This window comes from Anticarsia gemmatalis, chromosome 18 (genome assembly GCF_050436995.1).
Source record: "Anticarsia gemmatalis isolate Benzon Research Colony breed Stoneville strain chromosome 18, ilAntGemm2 primary, whole genome shotgun sequence".
NCBI lineage: Eukaryota > Metazoa > Arthropoda > Insecta > Lepidoptera > Erebidae > Anticarsia > Anticarsia gemmatalis.
In genome coordinates this window covers 8,950,791-8,977,763 of record NC_134762.1, presented here as the reverse complement: position 1 = coordinate 8,977,763, position 26,973 = coordinate 8,950,791, and the positions used below count along the sequence as shown (strand labels likewise).

At 38.3% G+C, this 26,973-nt stretch overlaps 5 protein-coding genes across 5 annotated transcripts; 1 reads left to right on the top strand and 4 right to left on the bottom strand.

The window, feature by feature from the left end:
* Window positions 1-2,623: 2,623 nt before the first annotated feature.
* LOC142980487 (trypsin, alkaline C-like) lies at window positions 2,624-3,671 on the bottom strand. The gene is made up of 3 exons (XM_076125906.1): window positions 3,598-3,671; window positions 3,032-3,281; window positions 2,624-2,922 (listed from the first exon to the last, which is right to left on the bottom strand). Exons 2-3 carry the CDS (start codon window positions 3,236-3,238, stop codon window positions 2,635-2,637), a joined length of 495 nt encoding a protein of 164 aa, XP_075982021.1. The 5' UTR covers window positions 3,239-3,281; window positions 3,598-3,671; the 3' UTR covers window positions 2,624-2,634.
* Window positions 3,672-5,041: 1,370 nt separating this feature from the next.
* Window positions 5,042-7,094, bottom strand: LOC142980486 (trypsin, alkaline C-like). The gene is made up of 4 exons (XM_076125905.1): window positions 7,035-7,094; window positions 6,572-6,734; window positions 5,831-6,080; window positions 5,042-5,355 (listed from the first exon to the last, which is right to left on the bottom strand). The coding sequence occupies exons 1-4, from the start codon at window positions 7,078-7,080 to the stop codon at window positions 5,074-5,076; spliced, it is 741 nt and encodes a 246-aa protein (XP_075982020.1). The 5' UTR covers window positions 7,081-7,094; the 3' UTR covers window positions 5,042-5,073.
* A 798-nt stretch (window positions 7,095-7,892) lies between these two features.
* Window positions 7,893-18,036, bottom strand: LOC142980780 (transmembrane protease serine 9-like). Its single transcript, XM_076126359.1, has 8 exons — window positions 17,970-18,036; window positions 17,119-17,278; window positions 15,861-16,110; window positions 14,960-15,240; window positions 10,892-10,950; window positions 9,998-10,163; window positions 9,033-9,282; window positions 7,893-8,228 (listed from the first exon to the last, which is right to left on the bottom strand). The coding sequence occupies exons 1-8, from the start codon at window positions 18,013-18,015 to the stop codon at window positions 7,944-7,946; spliced, it is 1,497 nt and encodes a 498-aa protein (XP_075982474.1). The 5' UTR covers window positions 18,016-18,036; the 3' UTR covers window positions 7,893-7,943.
* On the bottom strand, window positions 12,160-14,236 carry LOC142980483 (trypsin, alkaline C-like). Its single transcript, XM_076125901.1, has 4 exons — window positions 14,157-14,236; window positions 13,595-13,763; window positions 12,933-13,182; window positions 12,160-12,469 (listed from the first exon to the last, which is right to left on the bottom strand). The coding sequence occupies exons 1-4, from the start codon at window positions 14,200-14,202 to the stop codon at window positions 12,188-12,190; spliced, it is 747 nt and encodes a 248-aa protein (XP_075982016.1). The 5' UTR covers window positions 14,203-14,236; the 3' UTR covers window positions 12,160-12,187.
* Window positions 18,037-24,543: 6,507 nt separating the features above from the next.
* LOC142980481 (trypsin, alkaline C-like) lies at window positions 24,544-26,819 on the top strand. Its single transcript, XM_076125900.1, has 4 exons — window positions 24,544-24,595; window positions 25,119-25,284; window positions 25,758-26,004; window positions 26,498-26,819. The coding sequence occupies exons 1-4, from the start codon at window positions 24,550-24,552 to the stop codon at window positions 26,783-26,785; spliced, it is 747 nt and encodes a 248-aa protein (XP_075982015.1). The 5' UTR covers window positions 24,544-24,549; the 3' UTR covers window positions 26,786-26,819.
* Window positions 26,820-26,973: the final 154 nt, after the last annotated feature.

Genomic DNA, 26,973 nt, shown 5'->3' with positions numbered 1-26,973 from the left:
CTCGGGAGTAGCTATGTTTTTAAATGTTCAACAAACGCTTTTTATATACAAATATTAATCTAATCGATGTAGGGTTTTTTCTGGCTTTTCCGTAGTACGAAGATGGCTAATTGAGATCTTGTCTTTTTAGGGTTCCGTACCCAAAAGGTGAAACGGGAACCCAATTACTAAAACTTCGCTGTTTGTCTGATTGTCACCGGGCTTTATCTTTAGTAGCGCGAAAGTGTCTGCGTCTACAATAAAAATTGAAAACCAGAATATAATGAATATTTACGAGGCCCCCATATCTACAACAAACATGATTTATACAATACTAGCTGAGCCGGTAAACTATGTTTTGCCATATAAATAAAAAAAAGTATCACTTAGGAGTATGAAAAAAAAAGATGTTGGCCGATTCTCAGACTTACTCAATATGCTCATAAAATGTCATGAGAATCGGTCAAGCCATTTCGGAGGAGTGCGGTAACTAACATTGTGACATGTAATTTTTGAATATAAGATAATAGCTGTAGTAATGTAATATAATGCTTCCAGCATTCTAGTTATGTTTAAAAATTAGCTAAATTGCTATGATACAGAATGAATGAATATTTAAAATATAACTCTGGCACGGAATTCTTCGTGCGCGAGTACAACTCGCACTTGGCCAGTTTACGCTATTTATATCCTGTACGCAGTTGTTAGTATATAATCGATATATATCTTTCTACTAATAACGTTGGGGTCTGATACGCGATTAAATCAGTCTCGCTGTCTGCCTGTGAACACGACTGATGGCACTCGATGTTAATGTTATCTAACAGATAAATAACTATAAATTGAACATTTGAAAAACCCCCAATTTTCCTTGTCTGTCCGACTGTCCCCATAGCCAGTTGCGCCTACCGGTCGGTAAACGATCTGTGGGTTAAGCAACCCTTGGCGCGGTCACTCTATAGATGGGTGACTGCATAGTGGTATTTGAACTGAGCGTCTCCGTGTTTCGGAGGGCACGTAAAAAGTCGGTCCTGGCTGTTGTCTACTAAGATAACAGTCGTTAAGCCATGTCAAAGGCCTTCATGCGGCTTGAACAACTTTTACACTAGGTTTACCACTAACCATACGATAAGAAGAAGAAGAAGAAGAAGAAGAAGACAGTGGACTTGGCAATCATTCCATAGATAGGTGACCGCATAGTGGTATTTGACTTAGGCATCGCCTTGCTTCGGAGGGCATGTAAAAAATCGGTCCCGGTTGTCGCCAATTAAGATAACAGTCAAAGTCCACGTCAAAGGCCTTCAGGCGGCTTGAACAACTTTGACATTAGGGTGACCACTAATCATACGATGAGAAGAAGAAGTGGATTTAATACCTACCCCTTTCTTTTTTCGGCAGGAGATCCTTGCCCAGCAGTGGGACATTAATCTATACTAATATTATAAAGCTGAAGAGTTTGTTTGTTTGAACGCGCAAATCTCAGGAACTACTGGGCCGATTTGAAAAATTATTTCAATGTTAGATAATCCATTTATCGAGTAAGGTTATAGGCTGTATATCATCACGCTACTACCAAAAGGAATAATTTTGACCCATTCTCTATTAGGTGACGCAAGCGAAGTTGCGCGGGTCAGCTAGTGGGTTATAAAAAATAATGTACCTAAGGACTGGGTGTACAGGTGGCGAAAGTATAAACTTGTATTTTTCAACTCATTCGGATAGCTTCCACGTAATATAGTATTAATAAAGAATGTCAAGATAGACTTTGTGACAATGATTGCAAACCTCAGAGTTTTTTGTAGGAAAGTTTGTTCTCAGCAAAGTGTGAGGCTTACGATTTGAATTGTTTAAAATTGTTTATTTATCTACATCTACATATTAATATATTAAAGCAATATGTCTATTATTGTCTATACATTAAATATATTTTTGCTCCCTAACTGGCAAGGGTCTAGGGGTTAGGCGTTGAGTCCACCACGCGGGCCAAGTGAAGGATAAGGACTTTGCATCAAGAAATGTATTATAAAAATTTTAGGCATGCAAGGATTCATTACGATGTTTTCCTTTACCGTTAGAGCAATTGAATGATTATATCGGGATAGGGACGTTCCTTCGGTTCAGATTGTCACAATTCAGTTTTATTCAGGCGCAGCGATGTCGAATGGATTTTTCCAAATCTACTATGTTACAACTCAGCTGGGCCAATAAATGCCGACAATATTTGTGTAGCAAGCATTACTCTGTGACAACAACAATGACATGTGTATTGCAGGCGCAATTTGTTAGGTACTCGAATCTCAATTTGTGAAATCTAATATTAAAATGATATATTGTTTCATTTTGCCCTCAAACCCTGGAACTTGCGATCAACAAAGTCAAAAAAAAATAATTTCATCCCGAATACGTCACGGTTAAACTACTACTACTACAAACATGTTTTTTCCGAGATCTGAAAATAGTGACATGTGGCGTACAGGACAAGGAAAAGAAGTAATTTATTTTCTTTTAAATAATATTCTTTGTCATAGCTGTATTTGCTGATGGGCGTGTAGGTAGGATGTATGGTTCTAGGTGCGAAAAACTCTTATCAATCGGCATTAAACAATAAAAAATACAGTCTAAAATCATTTATTTCTTTCTCTCATACAAAACTCCCTATGCATGATCTTGAATCCACGAGGTATAACGCGAAACCCTGACATAGACACCTGGGAATTCAGGGTCAGCACATCCAACACCGAAGGAAGAGATTCCAATGGTGACGCCGTGACTGTCATAGAGCGGACCTCCAGTGTCGCCTGTACATGCGTCACGACCACCAACATCGAGCCAGCCAGCGCACAGCATATTGTCTGTGAGAGCTTCAATACGCTCAGCGCATACATCTTGATTGACGGTCCAAATTTGAACGTGACGTAGTTCCTTAGAATGAGCACCTAAGACCTGTAATTGAAGTTTACTTGTTTTAATATAAGAGAATATTTTGTATTATAATATTACAGAGAGTAGTTGTTCGTATAAGAGAGTGTTAGTAAAAAATCAGTATACTTACGACAGTAGCACCCCACCCAGCCACCCACACTTCTTCATTGTCTCCCACCGGATAATTGGGACCAGCGATGCGAGCTGGTTGTACTACGTTGCTGTACACAATAGGACTGGCAATGCGCAATACGGCGACGTCATTGTCGAAACGATTACTGTAGCGGTGCCTGATGACGAGGCCGATACTGTACACGTCACCTCCGCTGCCGGCCATTGTAGAGCCAGCTCGGATACGATAGCGTCTCACTTGAGCTGGTCTGGAGGAAATAATGATGGTCACGATTTAGAAACCCAATGGGAAAACCAAAAAATTATTGTTATCTGCCCTAGTGACGTAAATAGATTAGATCTTTCGGAATATTGTAGGATCTGCTTAGGTTGAATCTTTAAATTATCTTTATTCATCTTTAAATGCTCCTTTCGTATTAAAAACCAATTTCTAGCTTCTGGATCTTGTAGATATTTCTGATCACCACAGTATTAATTTTTTCCAGTTACCGAACTCACGACTGCCGTAATAAACTCCATAAACTTGAAATAGGTTTTTATAGTTTTGATATAAGGTATACTTACTTGCAGCAGGAAGCAGTGGTGAGAATAGATCTTTGATTCAAGATACTTCCACCACAGATTTGGACATAATTTTCATTGAATGATTGTAGGATGGCAACTAAAGCAGGGTAACTTTCAATGGTGGTCTCAGATCCTCCCACAATTCGTTGAGAACCGGGTACAGCTGAAAAAGTTATAAAATGTCAAAAGAATTTAAAGGAAAATGGCAGATCTGGTAGCGATTAGTTGGCTGATAGCTATTTGATAGCCACAATGCTGTTTTTTTCCTACCACAATGGTGATAAATAATACGTCAATACAGCCATTTACTGCATAAACATGGGCTGGGGTCTTGGGGCTCAAGATTTGACATTGGGAAAATGGCAGTGACCAAGAGTTCTGACTAGTGCACATACCTGATACAGCTGCCCAGCTGATAGCTAACACAAGAAACAATCGCATTTTGGTCATCAGCTCGAGAGTAACTATATATTTAAATAGCCAGCGCTTTTTATATAAAAGTATTAATCTTATCTTTCTACGGGTTTTTCTAGCCATTTCGAGGGGTGTCATCAAATTAGCTTATTGGTATCTCGTCATTATTGTCTATTTATATTCATAAGATATCATGAATTTGATTTTTTGTAAACATACTGATAATTTACAGATAAGCAGAGTTAAATTACATAGATGCGCCAAATTGTATTATATAATCACACGTATTATAACAATATTTATTAACCTGCCCAATGGATTTTTTTTCTTACGTACCAAATTATAAAGACAGCTCAAGTTTAAAACATACAGTGCTAAGTTTAGAATCGTGCTTGGGATGCGAAAAACTCGATGCGAGGTCCTGTGGGTATTATTGCCGCTCTCTGATTACTCTTGTGGTTGTTGTTCGGTGGAAAAGCTTTATGTACCGACCGTAAAATACTTTTCCATATGTCGCAATTTTCAATTTTATGCTGTATACGTATCGGTTGTCTAGTTGTTGTAACAGGTGTAACAGGAGACGTATATATCAGCTTAGCCTTTCTTCCAATCTATGTTGGAGTCGGCTTCCAGTCTCACCGGATGCAGCTATACATGGAGCGACTGCCTATCTGACCTCCGCAACCCAGTGACCTGGGATAACACGATACCCTTCGGTAAGACTGGTTGTCAGACTTTCAAACTTCTGACTACTGTTAACTACTTACTGTCAAAGATGTTCGTAAATGACAGATGGGACCCACAATTTAACGTAACGTGAGGTAACTAAATTATAAAAAATAGTTAATTCTCTTTAAAATTATAGGAGTTTGTCATAATCGTATGGGTTTTGTGTTACTATTGTGGTAAGACGATAAATATTTGTGACTAAATATTTGCCATTTAACTTCGCTGATAGGATCTATGCGCAAAATAGGATTATTATTCGACATGGCCGACCCAAATAATAATACAAAATAATCTTGCATATTTAATTTATTTTTCACATAGGTACAAAATAATCTACGCTTGACCTTCAATCCATTCGGAAAATCGCGAGACCCTAGCGTACACACCAGGGTATCGAGGGTCAGCACATAGAATCCCGAAGGAAGTGACTCCAACGACCACACCATGGTGATAGAGAGGACCTCCGGAGTCACCCGAGCATGTGTCACGACCACCTACATTAAGCCAGCCAGCGCACAGCATGTTATCGGTAACACCTAGACGCAGACGACATCTTGCTTGGTTGACTGTCCAGACTTGAACGTGACGTAGTTCCTCCGACCAAGGTCCTTGGTGCTGTAATTTAAAGTGAAGATTAAGAAAAATAAGGATCTTTTTCTTACGTTCAGCCGCTCGAAACTTTTGGTTTAGTACATCGTTCTGGCATGTTCTATGAGTTTTGTTATTACAGCACTATGTTAAGCAAATATTAACAAATAAAAAATACCAAAAATCATTCTTTTGGATTGAAATTTGATACGATGCAACCGCCCTACGCAAAAATCGTCTCTGTCCTTTCTGGCATATTTGTTACTATTAGCCTTAACTTGCTTAAAATTATGTTGATATAAATTAATTAACATGCTCTCTTATTCATAATAATACATATTATGGCAAAATTAAATAAGGGTATAAGGCATTGATGTATACGCAATGACTGCTACGTGTTTATTGAAGAAGGAAAACAGCAAAATGAAATATGTAACTCGAAAAGGCATCAGGACAGAACCTGGTCCTATAAGTAACCCAGAAAATAGTCTTCAGTACTTACAGACGTAGCACCCCATCCAGCAGCCCAGACTTCTTCATTGTCTCCCAGCGGATAGTTGGGACCTGATATAGTAGCTCGTTGTACAACGTTACTGTACACAATCAGGCTGGCAGTGCGCAATACAGAGATGTCATTGTCCATGTTACCATAGTCGGGATGATTGAAGATGTTGCTCAGAATGTAGACGGTACCTCCACTGTTGGATGTTGTGGAACCAGCGCGGATACGAAAACGCTCAACAGTTCTTGGTCTGAAAGAAAACTTATTTAAAATTCTCGATATCTTGATGGATCTACACTGGATTGAGTAATCGAATGGGAGAACCAGAAGTACATTATTTTCGAAGGATTGAATATTTTTGGCAGCAAATATTTGTATCTTTTTTTTAAATACTCCCGTAACAATGGAACCTAGTCTACTAAACTTTAAAAACGAATTGAATAGATTTTTGCCTATGGTAATAATGTATGAGCTGGGGGCATAACAATTTCAAAGCCACTTTACTGTATACATTGTTTTCTCCGTGAGATTATAGTAACTAACATGTTACGCCAAAGCAGCAATTTACTGAATAGTGACCATCAATTTGACGTAAGCTAGATGTCAAGTGAGATACACAATACGCATACTAGTCTTAGAAAACTTAATCACGTCTTTGAAAGGAATATTGTGTCCATTGCTTATATGTAAAAGTTCCCGTGGCCCAAGAGTAATAAAAAGAAATATCAGTTTTATACTTACATCAAACAATGAGCGGCGGTAAGGATAGATCTTTGATTTATGATGCTCCCGCCACAGATATGTTCAAAGACGTTGTTGAAAGATTGTAGGACAGCAACTATAGAAGGATAGTTTTCAATGCTGGTTACGGAACCTCCCACAATCCGCGGAGTACTGGGTACAGCTGTGTAGCAAAAAGAAAGTCACAATTTTATAAAAATGGCTTATAATAATGAAGAAAATCAGCCCTGAATTCCAATCGTATGAACAATTGTTTTTTTACGAATAGTTTGGTTTTTTAATTGCCTTAATAAACTTTTTCTTAGAAGAACATTAAGTATTCTGATTCTGACAGAAATATGTATATAAAAATAGTAATATATGGATGGGAATATATTGCCGTAATCTTTATTTGTTATAAATCGTTTGTTTATCGATAGGAAGTTTGTGTGGTTAGCCAGTAACAAATAAATAGTGAACATACCTGCTACAGCCGTATAGCACAAAGTCAACACTATGAACAAACGCATTTTGCCCTCCCACCTGCGAGGAAACTTAACCTTAAAATGACTAAGCAAACGCTATTTATGTTAAATAATTATCTAATCTCTTTATGGGTTTTCTAGTGTTTTTTCCCCAAAAATTATGAACTGGACTCATTGATATCTTGTCATATATTATAATATATCTGTGTACATATATCGCTTAGTTGATTAAACATAATGCACTTTTGTATAATTGAAGACAATAGGTTTGAACTTTAGCACTGTCCCTCCCCCAAGGTGACAACTGGGAAACTTGTGCTCTGTTGTCACCCGGGTGACAAATATTCCCAACGTTTTCCTTCCGATTCGTGCCCGTGACATCTGTGTCAATTACTATGATACTTTCCAAATGTCTATTCCGACCAGTAACGCAATTCTATACAGCCGGTACTTTCGTGTATCGAGAGTTTGACATTAAAAATGTAATGCAAAAATAGTTGCTACGACGTCCGCTAGGGACGCTGAACTGATTGTTTTATATTGCCATATGAAATTTCTCTATAGCTAGCCGGTTGCCGATAGTCGATAGTAGCAAAGAATTAAGCTACAGATTTGAGTGCTTCCTCTCTCTTTTCTACCACATAAGGACTAATTGTTGATTTAACTCTTTGATTTGAAGATATACAGACTCCAAAACTATCTTTATACTATTTATCAAATGGCACTTAACAATAAATTAAACCAATTAAATAATATTCCGTGTGTCACTGGATTTGACTTTATTGATAGTGTGTGGGGTTTTACGTGTGAAATGCACTTGATAATCAGCATGACCGACATTAAAAAAAACAAACAAGTCTTATATAATTTATTTATTTCTTAAAAAAATATCTATGCATGAATTAAATTTACGCATGAGCTTGAATCCATGAAGTAAACCGTGAAACCCTTGTGTAGACACCTGGGTATTGAGGGTCACCACATCCAATACCGAAGGAAGAGATTCCTACGACGACGCCATGGTGGTAAAGTGGACCACCGGTGTCGCCAGAACATGCGTCACGACCACCGACATCGAGCCAGCCAGCGCACAGCATATTGTCTGTGAGAGCTTGAATTCGCTCAGCACACACGCTTTGATTGATGGTCCAGACTTGAACGTGACGTAGCTCCTCAGAAAAGGGTCCATTTACCTGTAATTAAAATTGAAGGCTATGAGTTAGAGAGCAGTGATAGCCGAGTGTCATAAGTTGGTACCTCACACGCAAGTGGTTGCAGGTTCGAACCAGCACACCAATAACTTCTCGAAGTTTTGTGTGTATTAGAAATAATTGTCACTGGTTCCAAAGGTGAAGGAAAACATTGTGATGCAACATTGCATGTCCGAGAGTTTTTAGAACAGCTCTTGAAGGTGTGCAAAGTCCCCAACCTGCAGTTTGTCATCTTTGTTGACTAATGACCTTACCTCTCCCTCGCTTGGAAGGAGACCCTTTCCCAGCAGCAAGATAGTAATGGGATAAAAAAGATCGTTTTAACGAAAAAAATATGGTTCCATTTTTCGATATTAAGGGACGAGTCGCTTTTTGTTATCTTTAATATTATTAGGCTTTATCTTGCTTTGATTATATTAGTATCATAAATATTAGTATCGATAATTTCTGATACAAACAAAAGTATAGATTAGTAGTTATATGCACTGATTTAAACAAAAAATAAGGAAACATAGCCTTAGGAAATATTCAAGTCTCAGAATTTATTTTTTTATGTGTGTTCGGTAGTATTGGTAGCAGCTCCTTACATCATCAATGATTAATACCTAATATAAACATTGTTAAAACCATTTGGCGATTAAAAAGAGTGGCGAGGAGTTTCTTGCCAGCTCTTCTCATTGGCCCTTGCGAACTGGCGAGTGGCGGTATTTATTCTCTGTATCATTGAATATCATAAGTGTCAGCATTTGACCTAAATGAATAAATGATTTGATTTTTTTTACTTACAGCAGTAGAACCCCATCCAGCCGTCCAGACTACCTCATTGTCTCCCACGATATAATTGGGACCAGAAATAGAAGCTGGTTGTACGACGTTGTTGTAAACAATAGAGCCAGCAGTGCGCAACACAGCGACATCAAAGTCCATGAGACCAGAATTGGGGTGGTTGAAAGCGGCGCTCAGACTGTAGACAGTACCTCCGCTGTTGGCGTTTGAGGAACCAGCGCGAATACGATAGTTGATAATATTGTCTGGCCTGTAAAAAAACTTACTTAATACACTGTGATAAAATATGGGGATATGAATTTTGAATTTGATTAACAGCTAGAAAAAGATTCAGGCTTTTAGATTTCTAAATTTAAAAGTATCGGGGTCGTTATTACTCGTACTCGTAGGTACATTCTTCTCAGCGCAATATTGTTGGATATGAATTTATTAGCAAGTAAAGTAAGTAGCAAGCAAAAGAATTCAAAACTAGAAGATTATAAGCAGCTTCCGAAGGGGGTATAAAAAAACTGATAAGTTTTTGTCTGTCCCCAAACGTTTGAAGTAGCAAAGTAGGGGGTGATACAAAGGATCAATAGTGTCAGCTGGCACCTCCAACCCTAAGATATGATAAGGAAAAATATTAAACTGGTACAAAGTCCAACCAGCATGCGTATTGTGTATATTAGTTGATAACTCGTGTGCGTCAATTTGATAGTCGCTATGCAGTACATTGCTGCATTGACGTGAATTAATAATTACAATGGTTTTAGAGAAGACACAATGTACAGCATAGTGGCTATCGAACAGAAGTCAATGAGATACAAAATTGCCTCCCAGATTCGAAATCTCGATTCAAAGACCACAATTTTTACCGATGGCAGTGAAATCTATGATCGAATCGGTCGCGTAGTAATCACTATAAACTTGTACTTTAAAAAATCTTTAGCAAGGTTAAGCAAGTTTTATATCTGGCTTCTATTTACCTAACGCAGGAAGCGGCGGTCATGATAGATCTTTGATTTAGGATGGTTCCACCACAGCTTTGCGAGAATAAATTTGGATTGACAGAATATAGGATAGTAACTATTGACGGATAATTGTTAATAGATGTGATGGAACCTCCCACAATCCGCTGAGAATCGGGTCCGGCTGGAATGAAAAAATAAAATTAATAATCTGCTAAAACAACATAAATGAGAATGGTCTGCACACCTATTATGTATCTCAGATGACAATTTATGTACGTCAACTTGATGGTCACTAATCAGTACTGCATTGACGTAACATGTTCGTCACTATAATCTAAGGGAGAAAACAATGTACAACATAGTGGCTATCAAATAGTTGTCAAATGATGTACGTGATAGCCATCCTGAAAGCGTATTGTGTCTCTCAGTTGACGATAACTACATTAGCTGTTGTCAACTGTGTTTGTGTTTTGTTAGTGTGGGCCGTGACATATCCCCTGCACTCTTACGCCGTCCATTGTTCCAGGTACAGCTGGCTGTGCTGATTCTGCTGCAGCTAGTAAGTCCATCAAGCGGTGACAATATAGTAGACTCATAAGAGTTTACATATTTGGGCAGTTTCAGGCCAAGACTTTGGGGTCTTGAGATCCGAGTTACCGCAGTTTCTTTCGAGCAATTGCAAAGTTTGATCGACGTGATTGAAGCCCGGTTTCAACCGCGAACGAATCCATTAATGACTTCATTAAACTCGCAAGAACGAACTGCACCCTTTGGAATTCCATTTTGGTGGAAATAAAAGTATGCCGTTTGCGCTTGCGAGTTAAAAAAATGATGAATGGGTCCGCTCTGCTTGCAGTGGAAACCGGGCTTAAGAGTCCAGCCTATTTCTGGCTAAGTTAGTGTACATACCTGAGACAGCCGCACAGCACAAAGCCAACACTAAGAACAGCCGCATTTTGGTCTTCAGCCTGAGAGTAACTATATTTAGAAATGATTATGCAAGCTCTTTTTATATAAAAATATTAATCTTATCTTTTTCTACCTCTTTCGAAGTATGCCATCGACTTGGCTTATAGATATCTTGTCATTATTTTTATTTATACACTTCGCGTCAAAAAAAGCGAAAAGCCTTTTAACACAAATGCTTTATGTACGACAAAAACATATATACAAACATAAAATATAGTGATCGTTTGGTATCAATTGAAGTGTACTTTTCGATGTCCTATGGTTACATTAACCAAAGGAATTCAGGAGAAAAATGTTAAAATTTAATTAGCTAGTCCTTGAGAGCTAACTCCCTCTATTGAGTACAAAAAACTTAAAACTTTGAGGGGTGTTTCGATTTTTTTGATATCAAGTGTATCATAATTAGCTATCGTTAATTAGATATATTTAATGGATTAATGCTGATAGTGAACGCACGTAGGTACCTAAAGATGATAAAGAATTGCATAATCATGACATGTAAATCTCGGATTCTTTTATCTCCTAAGTATTCCAGATTACTCTCCCGTAAATCATTACAAGTTCATACATATTATAATGCGAAAATACTTTTCCCCGACCTAATATCACGTTAAATAAATGTTAAGGCGTCAGGAGCAACTCAAATAAATTATTATTATAATTTTTTAACGTAATGGGTTGTTCCACTGCTGGGCAAGAGTCTTCTCCCAAACGAGGGAGGGGTTACGCCTTGAGTCCATCCTCTGGCCAAGTGCGGGTTGGGGACTTTGCATGCCTTGAATAAATGTATTAAATAATTTTTAGGCCTGATAGGTTTCTGCACCGTTAGAGCTAGGATTGTTTTTATCTAATACACTCATAACTTTAAAAAGTCATTGGTGTGTAGCCTCGGGTACGAACCTATGAGGTGCCAACTTATACCACGTGACTATAGTGATAGTCACGTCAAAAAAAATTGCAGTGGCTCTATGGTCAAAATTTTTTTTTGTGATTCAAAGATGAATGTAAAGTTATGGTCTGGTAGCACTTGTCTTTCTTTTCATATTTGTAAGTTTCCGTAAGTGAGAACAGAATCTTAGAGAAGGACTTGACAAAGGAAAAAATGTAAAATACAAAAAATTTCGAGATGCATTTCAAAGTAAGGGACGGAACTGGCCAACCAGAAGCCATTGTCATCGCTATTTACCAGTAAAACAAATTGTCTAACTTAATTAATTTATTTCTACATACCAAACATTACGCATTAGCCTGAATCCAAGTAGCATATCGTGATACCCTTACATTGACCCCAGGGAATCGAGGGCTAGCACATCCTATACCATAAGAAGTGACTCCAACGACCACACCGTTGTGGTAGACGGGACCACCGGAGTCACCCTGGCACTGGTCACGACCACCGACGTCAAGCCAGCCAGTGCACAGTTGGTTCTCGGAGACACCCATACGCTCGTTGCATACCTCGTGGCTGATTGTCCATACTTGAACGTGGCGAAGTTGTTCAGACCATGGTCCCATGAACTGAAATTAAAAAATGTATTATTATTATTCAGTTCTGCAAAATATATGATTGAAATTTAATGCTCTACATGATTGGTATGCCTGTTAGGGCTAGTAGTTTCCCAAGAACTTGACTGCGAATTGTGTCATAAAAGGTATGTTTAGTAAGAGCTAGCGCGATTGGTAAATTGATCTGTTCTGTCATTCTAACGAATATGTTTGAGTTTTCCAGACATAGCTAGATTGCAAGAGGTGGATAAAGTGAAGAGGAGGTTCTCAACTCGTCTGTATTCTTTTACGTTACCTCATAACTTTTTATTGGGTGGACTGATTTAGATGACTTTTTTGTTGGAAAGGTTAGTGATTTCGATATAATCCCGTATAAATATGATTCAGACTAGAATAAGCGTCTATGAGACTTCCTTAAAAATGCGTAACTTTTTCACTTTGCTATTACAATTTAATGATAAAAATGAGTACTTACAGAAGTAGCGCCCCATCCAGTTGCCCAAACCACTTCATCGCCTACTAGCGCATAGTTGGGACCAGCGATAGGGACTGGTTGGACATAGTTGCTGTACACAATGAGACTAGCCACACGCACCAGGGCGAGGTCATGTTCGACTACAGCATAGTCTGGGTGAATGAGAATATTGTTCACAGTGTGAACGATGCCTCCGCTGTTCGCCATAGTCGAGCCGACACGCATGCGGAAGTTTACAGGATTCAGGGGGCTGAAAAAAGGAATTGAATACATATAAAATACATTTCGATCACGAGGTTTCAGATTCAACTCCCAGGACCGTAAATGGACAAAGTGCTATTGGGATTTTTCATTCTGTTGAAGTTTTGTTGGAGTGTTTTCTGCATCATTATTGCATCTTATTACACGGGGACAAAAAAGTGCCAGCGAACATGGTTCGAGACACCTCCACATAACCTTAAAAATAATAAAAGTTTAAGAGCTTAGCTATAGTGTAATTTTGCACTTCTTCGGGATGAGACCTTTACCCAACAGCGGAACAGTATTTGAGTTAAATTACTGCCACCATCCAGTAATCAGTAACGCATAGAATTGAAGCTCCTAAGTTGTCAGGCTAATGAAAGTAAACTTGTATTATGAGTATATTAAAGTTGAGTACTTACTTGAAACAGTGAGCGGCCGATAGTATAGTCCTTTGATTCATGATGGTACCTCCACAGACATGTCTGTAATTCTGACCCTGGAAAGACTCCAGTACAGCCACCATGGAAGGATAGTTGTCAATTGTAGTAACAGTACCACCTACAATCCTTTGAGAATTGAGTGGTACAGCTGGGAAGTAAAGGGAAGAATTTAAATATATTTTCTTAAAAGTGAAACTTTTGTGTCGCGGGGACTTTTGAAGTGAAGGTTGTTAAGTCCCTACGATAGACTACTAGCAACTACCAGATGGTAATAAATAATGGAATTTTCACTGTTGGTCTATTGTAAAATAATATTTGCCGATTCTGCCTCCATGATTCTGATGATCACGTGGTTTTGTGTTCGATTTTCGGATTGTGAATTGCATTATTCTCAGTAGCAACTCGAAGTTTGGTATATGGATATATGGCAATAAGCTCACCCCCTATTACGCGGGACTAACATATTAAAGGGCGGATCGCGGCGGTCTTTCAAACCACTCATACACATAAATACGGGGTTACAAATAAGTTAACTGCTTACCTGAAACAGCCGCATAGAAAAGAGCCAAAACGATTACCACACGCATTTTCTTCTCGAGTCCAATTAAAATAATACCTACACTATCTGCCAAAAGTATTTATACATCAATCTTATCTTAAAATTGGAATTTCCAACTCCTAAATGATATTGTCATGATTAAGTAGTATAATTAAATATCTTGTCTTTATCTCTTTAAAATCGCCGGTTATCATTGTTTTGACCAAAATATCTGTTTGGTCACCTGGGGGTTTTAGCAGAAAACTCTGTACAAATTCCGCCTTAAAACTCGTCACCTGTTTAAGATAATATTACTGTTTTTATCGGCAGTGCTATAGTGATCAACGTGGTCGCTATGCCACCAGTATATCGGGAGGTCGTAATTTCAATTCCCACACGGAACAAATATTTGTGCGATCCACAAATAGTTGTTTCGGGTCTGGTTGTAGGTTGTATCCGTTGTTTGTATGTTTGTAAAAGTCCCCGCGACACAAAAGCAGCTCTTAGTGCGGGAGTTGTCTTTTTTAAAAGTTGTATATTTTACTTGGAGTCTGGTTGTTAATATAGCACCTTCTTCAAAAAGAACCACCAATCCTGCGTCTCACATTTGCGTGGGTTACTGCCCCGCTGGGTTATGACTCACTTTGTTATTTTAAATAGATTCCTGCACTTAGCTAGTATCTATGCAACTGGCCACTACAAAGTTAACGCCAGTTCTTATATGATAAAATATCTTAAATTTTTCTTTGGTCAATAAAACAAAAAAGATTTTGTTTCAATTTTATATTTTCCTTTACCCATTTTACGCATTATTTTGAACCCATGAAGCGAAGCGTGAGACCCTTACGTAGACACCGGGGAAGCGAGGGTCAGCACATCCAGAGCCGAAGGAAGTGACTCCAACGACCACTCGGTTGTGGTAAAGAGGACCTCCGGAGTCACCCTGGCAGGAGTCACGACCACCGACATCAAGCCAGCCAGCGCACAGCATATTGTCAGTAATAGCGCTTATACGCTGACGGCAGACGTTCTGGTTCACGGTCCAAACTTGAACGTGACGGAGTTGCTCAGACCAAGGTCCTCCGGACTTTAAAGTAAATAAATAATACATTAATTTGATTTTCCGGAGCTTCTTAATTAGCTTTTACTCATTATCAAACAAAAGAGTCAAGGTAAGGCTACTTGTTTTTAAAAAGCAGGCTCTAAAGCGAAGTACTTTGGTTGCAAGAAGTTACTATAAGATTAATTTTCTAAACTAAATATTACCGTTTAGTTTTTGCCTGAACGAGAGCTGAAGGTACGGAAAGAACATATACATATATATGATGATAATGTCGTCTTAGCCGATTTTGGCTACGATAGCCAGTTCCCTTGAAACCAGCCAACTGCAGTACTTTATTTACAGTGGCCAAGTGTGTGCACAATACACAAGTACAGTACTCCTTTACTCTCATAGTCCGGTGGGACGGATAAACCGACACGACCAGAGAGAGGTCAGGCGCAAGACCAATGTCTTTACGTGCCCTCCGAGGCACGTACTCTTCGACCTCAACTTTCTAACTCCGGGCAATCTCTGAGAATTTTTAGTTCAGAAAAGACTTTTAGACCTGATCTGGGATTCGAACCCGAGACCTCTTGCGCGGCAGTTGCATTACCGATCGTACCACAGAGGCACTTACATAGAAATAAAATCAAGTAGGAACTCACATGAATGGCACCCCATCCAGCTACCCACACGACTTCATTGTCCCTCAAATTATAGTTACTACCAGCGATGCGTGATGCCTGCACGCTGTTGCTATACACTATGTTACTGGCAGTCCTTATCAGAGCAATGTCGCTGTCAACTATTTGGTAGTTGGGATGAATGAGGATACGGTTGATGTTGTGGACTGTGCCGCCGCTGTTGGAGTTTGTGGAGCCGACGCGGACGCGGTATTGGGAGGTGGCTGTTGAGCTGTGAAAAAAGTTGAAGTTACTTCAACTGCACGTTTGGCGCAGTGGTTTAAGCGGTCACGTCGCCGCAATAACCAAAGCGCCGCGTGTGGCGGGTTCGAATCCCACCCAGGACAAATATTTGTGTGATGAGCACGAGTATTTGTTCTGAGCCTGGATGTCATTTTATCTATATAAGTATGTATTTAGAAGTACATAAGTATGTTTATCAGTTGTCTGGTTACCATAGTACAAGCTCTGCTTAGTTTGGAATCAGATGACCGTGTGTGAGTTGTCCAAAAATATTTATTTATTTATTTATTTTATTTACTCATAATGATAGCAAAAGTTTTTTTAGCTTTTTGATAAATCATTGTGCGATGTTGCCAGGAATGTTTTTAAGGGTACTGATCAATATTATACCGCTTGTATTCGGTTGTAGAAGATAGATTGATAGACGAAAGAAAAGTATATTGATAAAAACGATAAATAACAGATTTACAAGATTTGATAGATCGATACGCGGCAAAATAGTAATAGTACTTAATGTCCTACTTAAACTCCTAGCCGATATACGGCTACGGCGGTCAGTTTCATTGAAACTGGCCATCTGTGCAGGACTTTGTATATAGTGTCCAACTGTGTGCACAACTTCCCAACTCCGGGCAATCTCTAAGAAATTCTTAACAGAAAATCTCAGAAAAGACTTTTTGGCCCGACCCAGAGCCAGACCCAGAGCATTAATAAAATTACAATAATATGTACGTGTTTGCCCGTACACCGCTTATATTTAATAACTAGAGGCCGCTCGCGACTTCGCGTGGAAACCTTTCCCGTGTAAATCCCGATCTCTCGAGAACTCCGGGACAAAAAGTAGCCTATGTGTTATTCTGGGTCTCCGGCTACCTAATTACCAAATTTTATCATAATCGGTTCTGTAGTAATTGCGTAAAAGAGTAACAAACATCCATACATACTCATAAACTTTCGCATTTATAATATTAATAGGATATTTTAAAGTCAATCTTACCGGAAACAATGAGCAGCTGTCATAATAGATCTTTGATTCAAGATAGAACCGCCACAGGTGTGTCTGAAGTTAGGCGCTTCCAAGATGGCGGCCATGCCGGGGTAGTTGTTGATGTTGGTCACAGAACCACCCACAATCCGCTCGACATTGAGGGGGTCGGCTGAAAACAAAATTGAAAAATAAAGCTAGAATTTTCTTGCACATTATTTTAGTGTAATTCAATCCATATAATACTAGTATATGTTAGATTTTTTGCATCGGCAATTGTTTTCGGTTATCTAAGTGTCATTAGTAAACACCCTGTATGCATGGTGCAAAATTTCGAATGAAGTAACTGCCTATTTAGACATCCGCGGAATCATAATTATAATCTAGCATGCGAAAACTCAGAAAACATAATTTTGGTCCGACCTGGGATTCGAACCCAAGGGGGCTATCATGTATCTCAGTTGACAACTATTTGCAAGCCACTGTACATTGCGTTCTTCTTTAGAAAAAAGTGATTAACACGGTACATCAAAGCAGCAATGTACTGAGAAGTGACCATCAATTTGACGTACACTAGTTGTCAAATGAGATACGTCGTGATAAGCCTGCTGTAGCGCGATTCTGTACAGACGGTGCTGTCGAGTATCGAAATTTTGACATTTAGAATGTACTGCCAGAATGTTTCCTACGACGCCCGTCAGAGGCGCTGATCCGATTTCCATACAAAATTTCTCGATGACAGGTCGGTTGTCGGTAGTCGATGGTAGTAGAGAATCGAGCTACAGGACCTCTTGCGCGGCAGTCGCATGTAATACACTACTGACCGCGCCACTAAAGCAGTTAAAGAGCAGAGTTGGACATACCTGAGACAGCCGCACAGCACAAAGCTAACAGTACAATCACACGCATTTTGTTCCCCGGTCCAAACGTCACAATATTTGCAACTTGGACAACCATCAGTATTTATACAAACTATCTTATCTCCTAATTATGGGATTTTTATATATCTTTCTAAAGACTTAGTTATTATTATATTGATAATTAATTATTTGGTATCTTGTTTGATCTTTTGGTTGTCATTGTTTTGATTAAATAGATTTACTTGATGTTTGTGTACACGTCGTTTAATAAAGAGGCGGTTATCATATTTTCATTCAGATTTTCTCGATAGCTAACCGGTTGTCGGTAGGCGATATTGGTAGGGAATCGCGCTACTGAAGGCTGACAAAAACTATAACTTCAAAGGTGGAAAGGAGGTGCCCACAGCCAGTTGCGCTCACCGGTCTTTAAGCGATCTGTGGGTTAAGCAAACCTTGGCGCGGTCATTCCATAGATGGGTGACCGCATAGTGGTATTTGAACTGGGCGTCTCCGCGCTTCGGAGGGCACGTAAAAAGTCGGTCCCGGTTGTTGTCAATTGAGATAACAGTCGTTAAGCCACGTCAAAGTAAAAACTTTAACACTAAGTTGGCCACTAACCATACGATAAGTAGAAGAAGAAGAAGGTGGAAAAATAAATCGGGGTTTTACAGGACGGGGTCCTCGGGGATCGGGGTACTCAGGAACTAACCCTAGTTTGGTACTATGTGTATTTGTTGAAATTGATTATTTTCTATATGCCTATCAATTTTAGTAACTTATCGAGTTATAGATATGAGTGTAATCTAAGCTGCAGGAATTTAAAGCCATTTAGCCAGCTGTTTACTAAATATTGAGTACAATGGAAATCATAGGAATCTACAAAATCTTGATTTTGAATACGACAGGGCGATTGCTACTACTATCGACTATTGACAACTGGCTAGCTATCGAAAAATTCAGTATGAAAATCTTATCAGCGCCTCTAGCGAGCGCCGGAGTCACTATATTTGTGTTACATTTCAAACGTCAAACTCTCGATTCCCGATAGTACTGACTATAGAGAACCTAGTTACAAATATTTTTTTATCCAGCCTCTTTCTGTGTCCCACTACTGAGCAAAGGCATCTCCCGCCGATTTCCAGTCCCCTCGGTCGCTTGCTGCGTTCGGCCGACCGTTCAGGACCGCGTCCAGGTCCCTCCCATCTCGGTTTGGGCATACATTAACAAAATTATTGTCACAAAAGCATCGTTTTTTATATCTTAATATTAAATCACACAGGACATACCAATAGTGTTAAAATCACAATCTTATCTCTTACATGTCTTGTTTGCAATTTATAATATAATTATATAATATATGTCTGTTTAATCAGACAAGCGTCGGTGATAGCTTGGAAATATGTTAGAGCAGTGATTGGAGTTGATACTTATGTCTTATCTTCTTATCTTATGTTTAGTGGTCAACCTAGTGTCAAAGTTGTCCAAGCCACCCGAAAGGCCTTTGATATGGATTAACGACTGAGGTCCTAATTGACAATAACCAAGACCAAATACCACAATGCGGTTGTATTTTGTGCCTCTTGTTTGTAACATGACCTCTAAGTAATCTAGGAATAAACTTTTTGGCCCGACCCAAGATTCGAATCCGAAACCTCCACACAGAAGGCAGTCAATATAGTATTATAAAGAAAATTCATCTGGATGTCCACTGAAGAACTTATTTTCACAACTAATCTCTCCATACAAACGGAACGGTATAAAAATAAAATAAAAAGCAACTTCCCCAAAGAGTGACAGATGAGTGTTTTATTTCAGACAGTGGAGATTGCGGCCACAAAGTCTTGTAAAAATCCTCGTTTGTTCCACACAATGTACTGCAGGCATTGTTTCAAGCCTCTCCACTGAAGCTGCTGACGTAAACCTATTTAATTAGTTGTGACCCATTTTCAGAAATGGTATTGGGGATTTTTCTTTTCAAAATTCTGTTGCAACTGCCTTAGTTGGATATGAGATTGTGTGTACGGCTGCTGATTATGAGTTCTCGGTTTGGAGTGTTAGAGCATAGTACTATTGAAACCTTAAACTTGTGTGAGAATATTCTCACTGGTAGTCTGAAGTTTGGTATGTTGCCTGGTGGCTTAGGTAGTCTCGTTATTTATTACATAAGACTAATATTGATAATGACAAAACTCTGACGAATGTCATACAATCTGCAAAGACCTTCGGATATAACAGGCATGAAGATATTAATAAAAAAATCTACGGTAGTCAGGAGTCTTGTAACCTGCTGTTACTTTTATACTTTTGTAATTATCGCAATGAGATGCAAAAGAAGATGAAAGCTACGATTCATTTTAAATTCATTTAGTATCCAGACATCGTTACAGGTGAAATTAAATAGGATCTTGTAATAAAATATCATGTCTCCTGTCTTAGATATTGTCAGAGAAATAGCAGAAAAATATCAGCAAATACAAGAGACACTATTGAATTATTCAACTCGTTTCACTTCTTCTGTTTACCATAATAGAGTGGTATTGAGTCGTGATCAAATATAACTAGATAGAATTGCATCGACGTAATAGAGTTTTCTGTTGTTTGTTTGTTTGTCGTATGGTTAGTGGTCAAACTAGTGTCAAAGTTGTTCAAGCCGCCCGAGAGGCCTTTGACATGGCTTAACGACTGTTTAGTTAATCTAAGTAGACAATAGCCGGGACCGACTTTTTACGTGCCCTCCGAAGCATGGAAACGCCCAGCTCAAATACCACTATGCGGTCTCCCATCTATGGAATGACCGCGCCAATGGTTGCTTAACCCACAGATCGTTTACTGACCGGTGAGCGCAACTCGCTATGGGCGCGAGTTTTCTGTTTAAATTATTTTATAGGTTTGTTGTTTGTTTTCTAAACTAACAAATAAAATCGTTCTTTAGATAATTTATTCTGATACACTTATTGGTAATTTTTACTTTTTGTCACTATCAATATTATTATTTGTCAATTACAACTTGTCTTCAAAGGAGAATGGGCAAAATAGTATGGAGCCTGGGCGATCCGCGGCCAAACTTGATTTTTTGTTTTTTTAATGTAGTTTAGTCCTATAATTACCGTGTAGAAGTTTTATTGCCGCGACGCACTTATATGACGAACAAAATACATTTTTGTTTTTGAGCACTTTTAATAGTATAAAAACATATTTTTGGCTTATATTTGGAGATTAAATAAAAAGTACTATTTATATTATTGCATACAAATGTAGACATTATTAATATTCGAACAATCATAACATGTAAATATATAAATATCGTAACAAGTAAACATCTTGCTCTTCTATAATATATTCACTGAGACGACTTATCTGTCTTGACTGCTCAGCTTAAAAACGAGGCGTTCATAGCCAGTTGCGCTCACTGGTCAGTAAACGATCTGTTGGTTAAGCAACCGTTGGCGCGGTCATTCTATAGATGGGTGACCGCATTGTGGTATTTGAACTGAGCTTCTCCGTGCTTCCGAGGGCACTTAAAAAGTCGGTCCCGGTTGTTGTCAACTAAGATAATATTCGGGCGGCTTGAACAACTTTGAAACTAGGTGAACCATATGATAGATAGATACGAGTTACGATTATTGTTCATTTTGATGGCATTGCAATCGTTATAAGAAGATGTAACGTTATTACACAACATTAAATGCATTACAGACACGAAATAATTGTATTTGTTCTATGAAATTCCATTATATTTACATGTCAATATATTGTTTCCTGAAAGGATTGCAGCGAAACGTTCTTAGTAAAAGTTGTTCCTAGTTATCATTACTTTAATTTGACACTACTTTCATTAATGGCCGCCGACCGCCCAGGAGTGCCCATTCTCCTTTATTACAATTGTTTATCTCAAACAATTTCTCAATTTCTCATAGCCAAGTTTGCAAGCACGCAGATGCAGTGTAAAACGTTTAAAATGTTTTCATATTATCTTATGTGTAATCTTTATTTGACCTAAGTAGAGAAAACTAAAAAAAAATAACCCATTAAAGTCCCACTGCTGGGCAAGGGTCTCTTTCCAGTGGGTGGGGTTAGGCCTTAAATAATAGTTTAGAATACATTTTCTCAAAATATTACTAAAACTACTAAACCTATGTATTTACACCATGTAAACATACATATAAGTTAAAAATATGGAAATCCAAAACTCGCAGGTTACATGTCTAATTAATTACAGTGATGCAAAACTTTTGCAATTAGACGTCTGTTGTATTAACTTTCAGGTTTACTCTAAGCCTGCACTAACAAGTCGTGTAGCTAATGAAATGACCTTTAATGACCTTCTGAAAGTCTAGGGGATTAAATTAAGATATTTTAATCTATACTAATATTATAAAGCTGAAGAGTTTGTTTGATTGTTTGTTTGAACGCGCTAATCTCGGGAACTACTGGACGGATTTGAAAAATTCTTTCAGTGTTAGGTAGCCCATTTATCGAGGAAGGCTATAGGCTATATATCATCACGCTACGACCAATAGGAGCAGAGTACCAGTGAAAAATGTTACAAAAACGGGGAAAATTATGATTCTCTTATCTGACACAAGCGAACTTGCGTGGGTCAGCTAGTGAGTAATATAAATATTTTCTACTATTGACATTTTGCTTGGTTAATCGGCTGTGATTTCAAATTCCGTAGTTTGCTTGTTATACACGACAAACATTTTAAAAAGATTAAAGGTACTGGTAAATGGCATTTTAAAGGGACACATAACAATGTATGTTAATAAATAATTTATTAATTTATTGTATGAAAGTCTTAACCTCAGCAGAGTTATTCTCGTTTTTCGAAACGAAATTTCAAAAGAAACCATAATGTAAGTGACTTAATCGTTTGATTTTGTTTCTGTTTTTTCATGTCTTATTGATAAAAATACACAGCTGATACAAAAATAATAATAATAAATATGAAGGCACAAACCTATTATAGAGGTTAACGCATATATCACGGCGATATGATCCTAGATTGACTGGAAACGCGTCGTCAGGCGAATACCTCGTCCTTTGTGATTCAAATCATGACCCTTGTAAATTTTCCGGCTGCATACATACATATCTTTGTAACATTTTCAATAACTCTTTTATTAAAATGTGTATAGAAACTATGTTAAAAGATGAATATTTCAAGAAATCGCCAAGCTATTTGATGATTCGATTTCCACACAGAACAAATATTTGTTATTGGTGACATAACTTTACCTTCGCCGAGAATCGAACTAAGAGAAACTTGTAGTATGCTATACTATACACGTAAGTGTATAAAAACCTTTTTCCACAAAGGAACGCATATGAATCCTAAGTACATACTTTTTTTTTATTCACATTCGTATATTTTGTCACATATGACCGTTACGAGTTACGAGTAATATGCACTTGACATTTTTGAAGGACTTCACCGAAATGATCTGTGTATATTTTTCTAGGGTGTCTCCGACGCCGACGTATTAAATTTTATTAGGACTATTATACTAGTAAAAATTAGAAAAGTCCAATAGTAATTTGCACGACCCGGAAATCGAACCTGATAGAGTCGGATATAGGTATTTTGCTTTCAGATTTCAATTTCTTTCATACAGTTAATCAATTTAATTAATATTGATGTGAATTGATTGGTATGTTAATTAAGCATATTTAGTTACACGCTAATTAGGAAGCACATGTTAATTAGAACAGTTACTCATTTATAATTAGTGCTCTCATTGTGATGTATTGTGTACCGCAGAGATCGGCTTTAGCATTGTTAAGCAACGTCTTTAAAGGCTAAGTAGTAGATGGGTGGCTTTACGAAACGCCTGCTTTTTTCTATAAAACTACAGATTTTTGTCGATATTGCTTTTTTTACACAATTGTGTGTCATGCTATTAAACAGATTCAGGCTAAATTTGATTAAAAAATTGTGTTGAAGATAGACGTTTGTTGTATATAATTATGAACAGAAGCTTATCAAAATATACTGAAAAGAAAGTAAGGTACAAAAAAATTATCACTTGGGCACTACCCTATGTATATTGCCTATATCATAAAAAGATCTGTAGACAATACACCACAAATATTGATAAATCCTGAACAAAATTCTGAAAAATAACATGACATTTTTGAATTGCCTTTGTATTAAAGTGACAGCTCCCACACTAATAATTTGCTCTTGTATCGCGGGGACTTTTGCAAATATACAAACAATGCTCAAAAAGTACAACCAGACCCGAATAAATTATTTGTGGACCGCGCACACAATTTCTCCATGTGGGAATCGAACCCACGACCTCTCGATGGTAACAACGGAGCGACAACAGGCGATAAGGCATAGTCTCACAGAAAAGTAAACACCATTTTCTGGACCGACCCAAGCAAATAGAGATACAGTATTCACTCTCGTTCTGCGTCACAGAGAAACCCAAAGGTATAACTCATCAATATCAATTAAATCAAACTACCTAAAGCTAAAAGATTAACATAAGTAATTAATGATAAGATTAAGATTGTTAATATAAGGGCTGGTGAAGATTGCGATGTCATTTGTTGTTTTTGTGTATTGGAGAGCAAAATGCGTGTGTTTATTCTGTTAGCTGTTTGCTATGCAGCTGTCTCAGGTATGAAAATAGTTTTCAATTATTCCTAGTGACTATAGCGGATCAAATCAGTCCACTTGAAAAACTCCAAGCGTATATTCTGTAGGACGATTCTCTACAATTGGAACCATCAAGTAGCGAGAGTTTGACATAAATCGACTAGAACCGAGAGTCCAAAAAGTGAATTTCACTAGATGTATGTAATTTTTGTACTCTTAAATCACCTTGATTCACATTCTTCTAGGACTATTCAATTTATTTAATTAATTTTACAGCTGGTGCATAATGCAATGTGCCATAAAACATTTGTCCTATTGTAACAATTTTACATATAATTTCCACTGCATTTCGGTCTTGTACAACAAGATGTATGATGTGAATAAGGCATTCGTAAGAATTGTAGCAAGTGGCGTTCTTTAGTTTGTGCCTACCCCTTTAGGAAAAAAGCTCTAAAACAGGTTGTAGAAAGCAAAACCCCTGCCCAGCAGTGGGATATTAATGGGTTAAATTTGTTTTAATTAATAATACTTCACTTGCTTTTCAGCTGTGCCCACTGCTCCGCGGATTGTGGGTGGTGACGTCACCACTATTGACAACTACCCTTCCATGGTTGCTATACTGAACGCGTTTGATTTGATTAATTTCCGTCAAACATGTGGTGGTACCATCTTGAACCAAAGATCTGTGCTGACTGCTGCTCACTGTTTCTTGTAAGTAAAAAAATAACATTTTCTAACTTAAAAACTATCTTAAAAATAAGTTGGCTTGAAACAGAAACAAAATATTTCCAAAAGCGAAAATGGTTTTGTAATTTCTTCAATTGTTAAGGTAGTCAAATGCTGTTCCCGAACAGTTCAATAGATACTCAAAATGACTTTCAGTTTATCCACTTCTCTGTTGAAGTACCAGAACTAGTTATTCGGTCAAAAATACAAAGATAATTAATATAAAGTTTTTATATTCTGAACTGTCCCACTGTTGGGCAAGGGTCTCTTCCCAAACAAGATACGGGTTAGGCCTTGAGTCCACCACGCTGACCAAGCTGGGACTTTGCATGCCCTCAATAAAAGTATTAAAACCATTTTAGGCATGCAAGGTTCCACCACGATGTTTTACATCACCGTTAGAGCAAGTGGCGGAATAGAAAGATCACCTCTTAAATAATATTTTATTCTTTTTGCAGCCCACCGAATCCTGAAGAATTCCGTGTTCGAGTTGGCTCCACATACCGCCATAGCGGTGGTACAGTCTTCAATTCCGACAGACTCATCATACACCCTGACTATAGAGGAGACCATGACATCGCTCTGTTGCGCATTGCTGGTACTTTCGTGTACAGCAACGTCGTGCAACCAGCTCCTATCGCTGGTCCCAACTATCAGCTGCTAGGTGATGAAGAAGTCTGGGCTACTGGATGGGGTGCTATTTATGTAAGTATGAAGTTTGTGACATTATTTAATGACCGTGTGAAAGCTTTTTCTCCTTATACCTTCCCTTATGTTCTTTCCCATACAAATGTTGATGCTGTGTTATCTTGAGCTATAGATGAATGAAGCCTGAATTGGGTTGGGATATTTATTGGTAAAATACCTCGTATAAGTCCCTTTTGGTGCAGGTGTAAGTGCACTCAGGGCAAGAGAGCAGGTGCGCTATTGTCTTCATATGCTAGGTGCACGATTGGCGAACAGATGTCTTACATGACTTATGTACATACCTACGCTGGCTCTCTATTGCGTTGCTGAGCTTGACCAAGTGTCAATGAGTAGAAAACCGTTGTTGATGATCTCAGCATTGTCAAACTGGAATGAAAAATAGATTTAAGTCCTTTTCATGACTCCATAAAGATTAGAATAATAATAAGAAGTTGAAAAACACTTTTAGATCCTTATACCCGTTACTAAAAACAATTGTTCTGATTTACAGTTCATGGGCCCCAGGTCTGAAGAACTCCGCCACGTTCAATACTGGACAATAAGCCAGGAGGTCTGTAGTGAGCGTCAGGGGAGTGCTGCAGCTGACAATATACTCTGCACCGGCTGGCTTGGCGTTGGTGGGGTCGGGCAGTGCCATGGAGACTCCGGTGGTCCCGTCTACCACCACGGTGTGGTCGTCGGAGTCACTCATGGAGGGAGTGGATGCGCTTCTCCTATATTCCCTAGCGTCAATATGAGAGTGTCGTTCTATTCTACTTGGATTCAAGATAACGCTTAAGGAATTTCTATGAAAATAAAAGATATTGGATCAATTATACTTTTCATTTATAAACTAGCTGACCCGCGCATCTTCGCTTGCGTCACATAAGAGAGAATGCGTCATAATTTTCCCCGTTTTTGTAACATTTCTCGTTGCTACTCCGCTCTTATTGGTCGTAGCGTGACAATATATAGCCTATAGCCTTC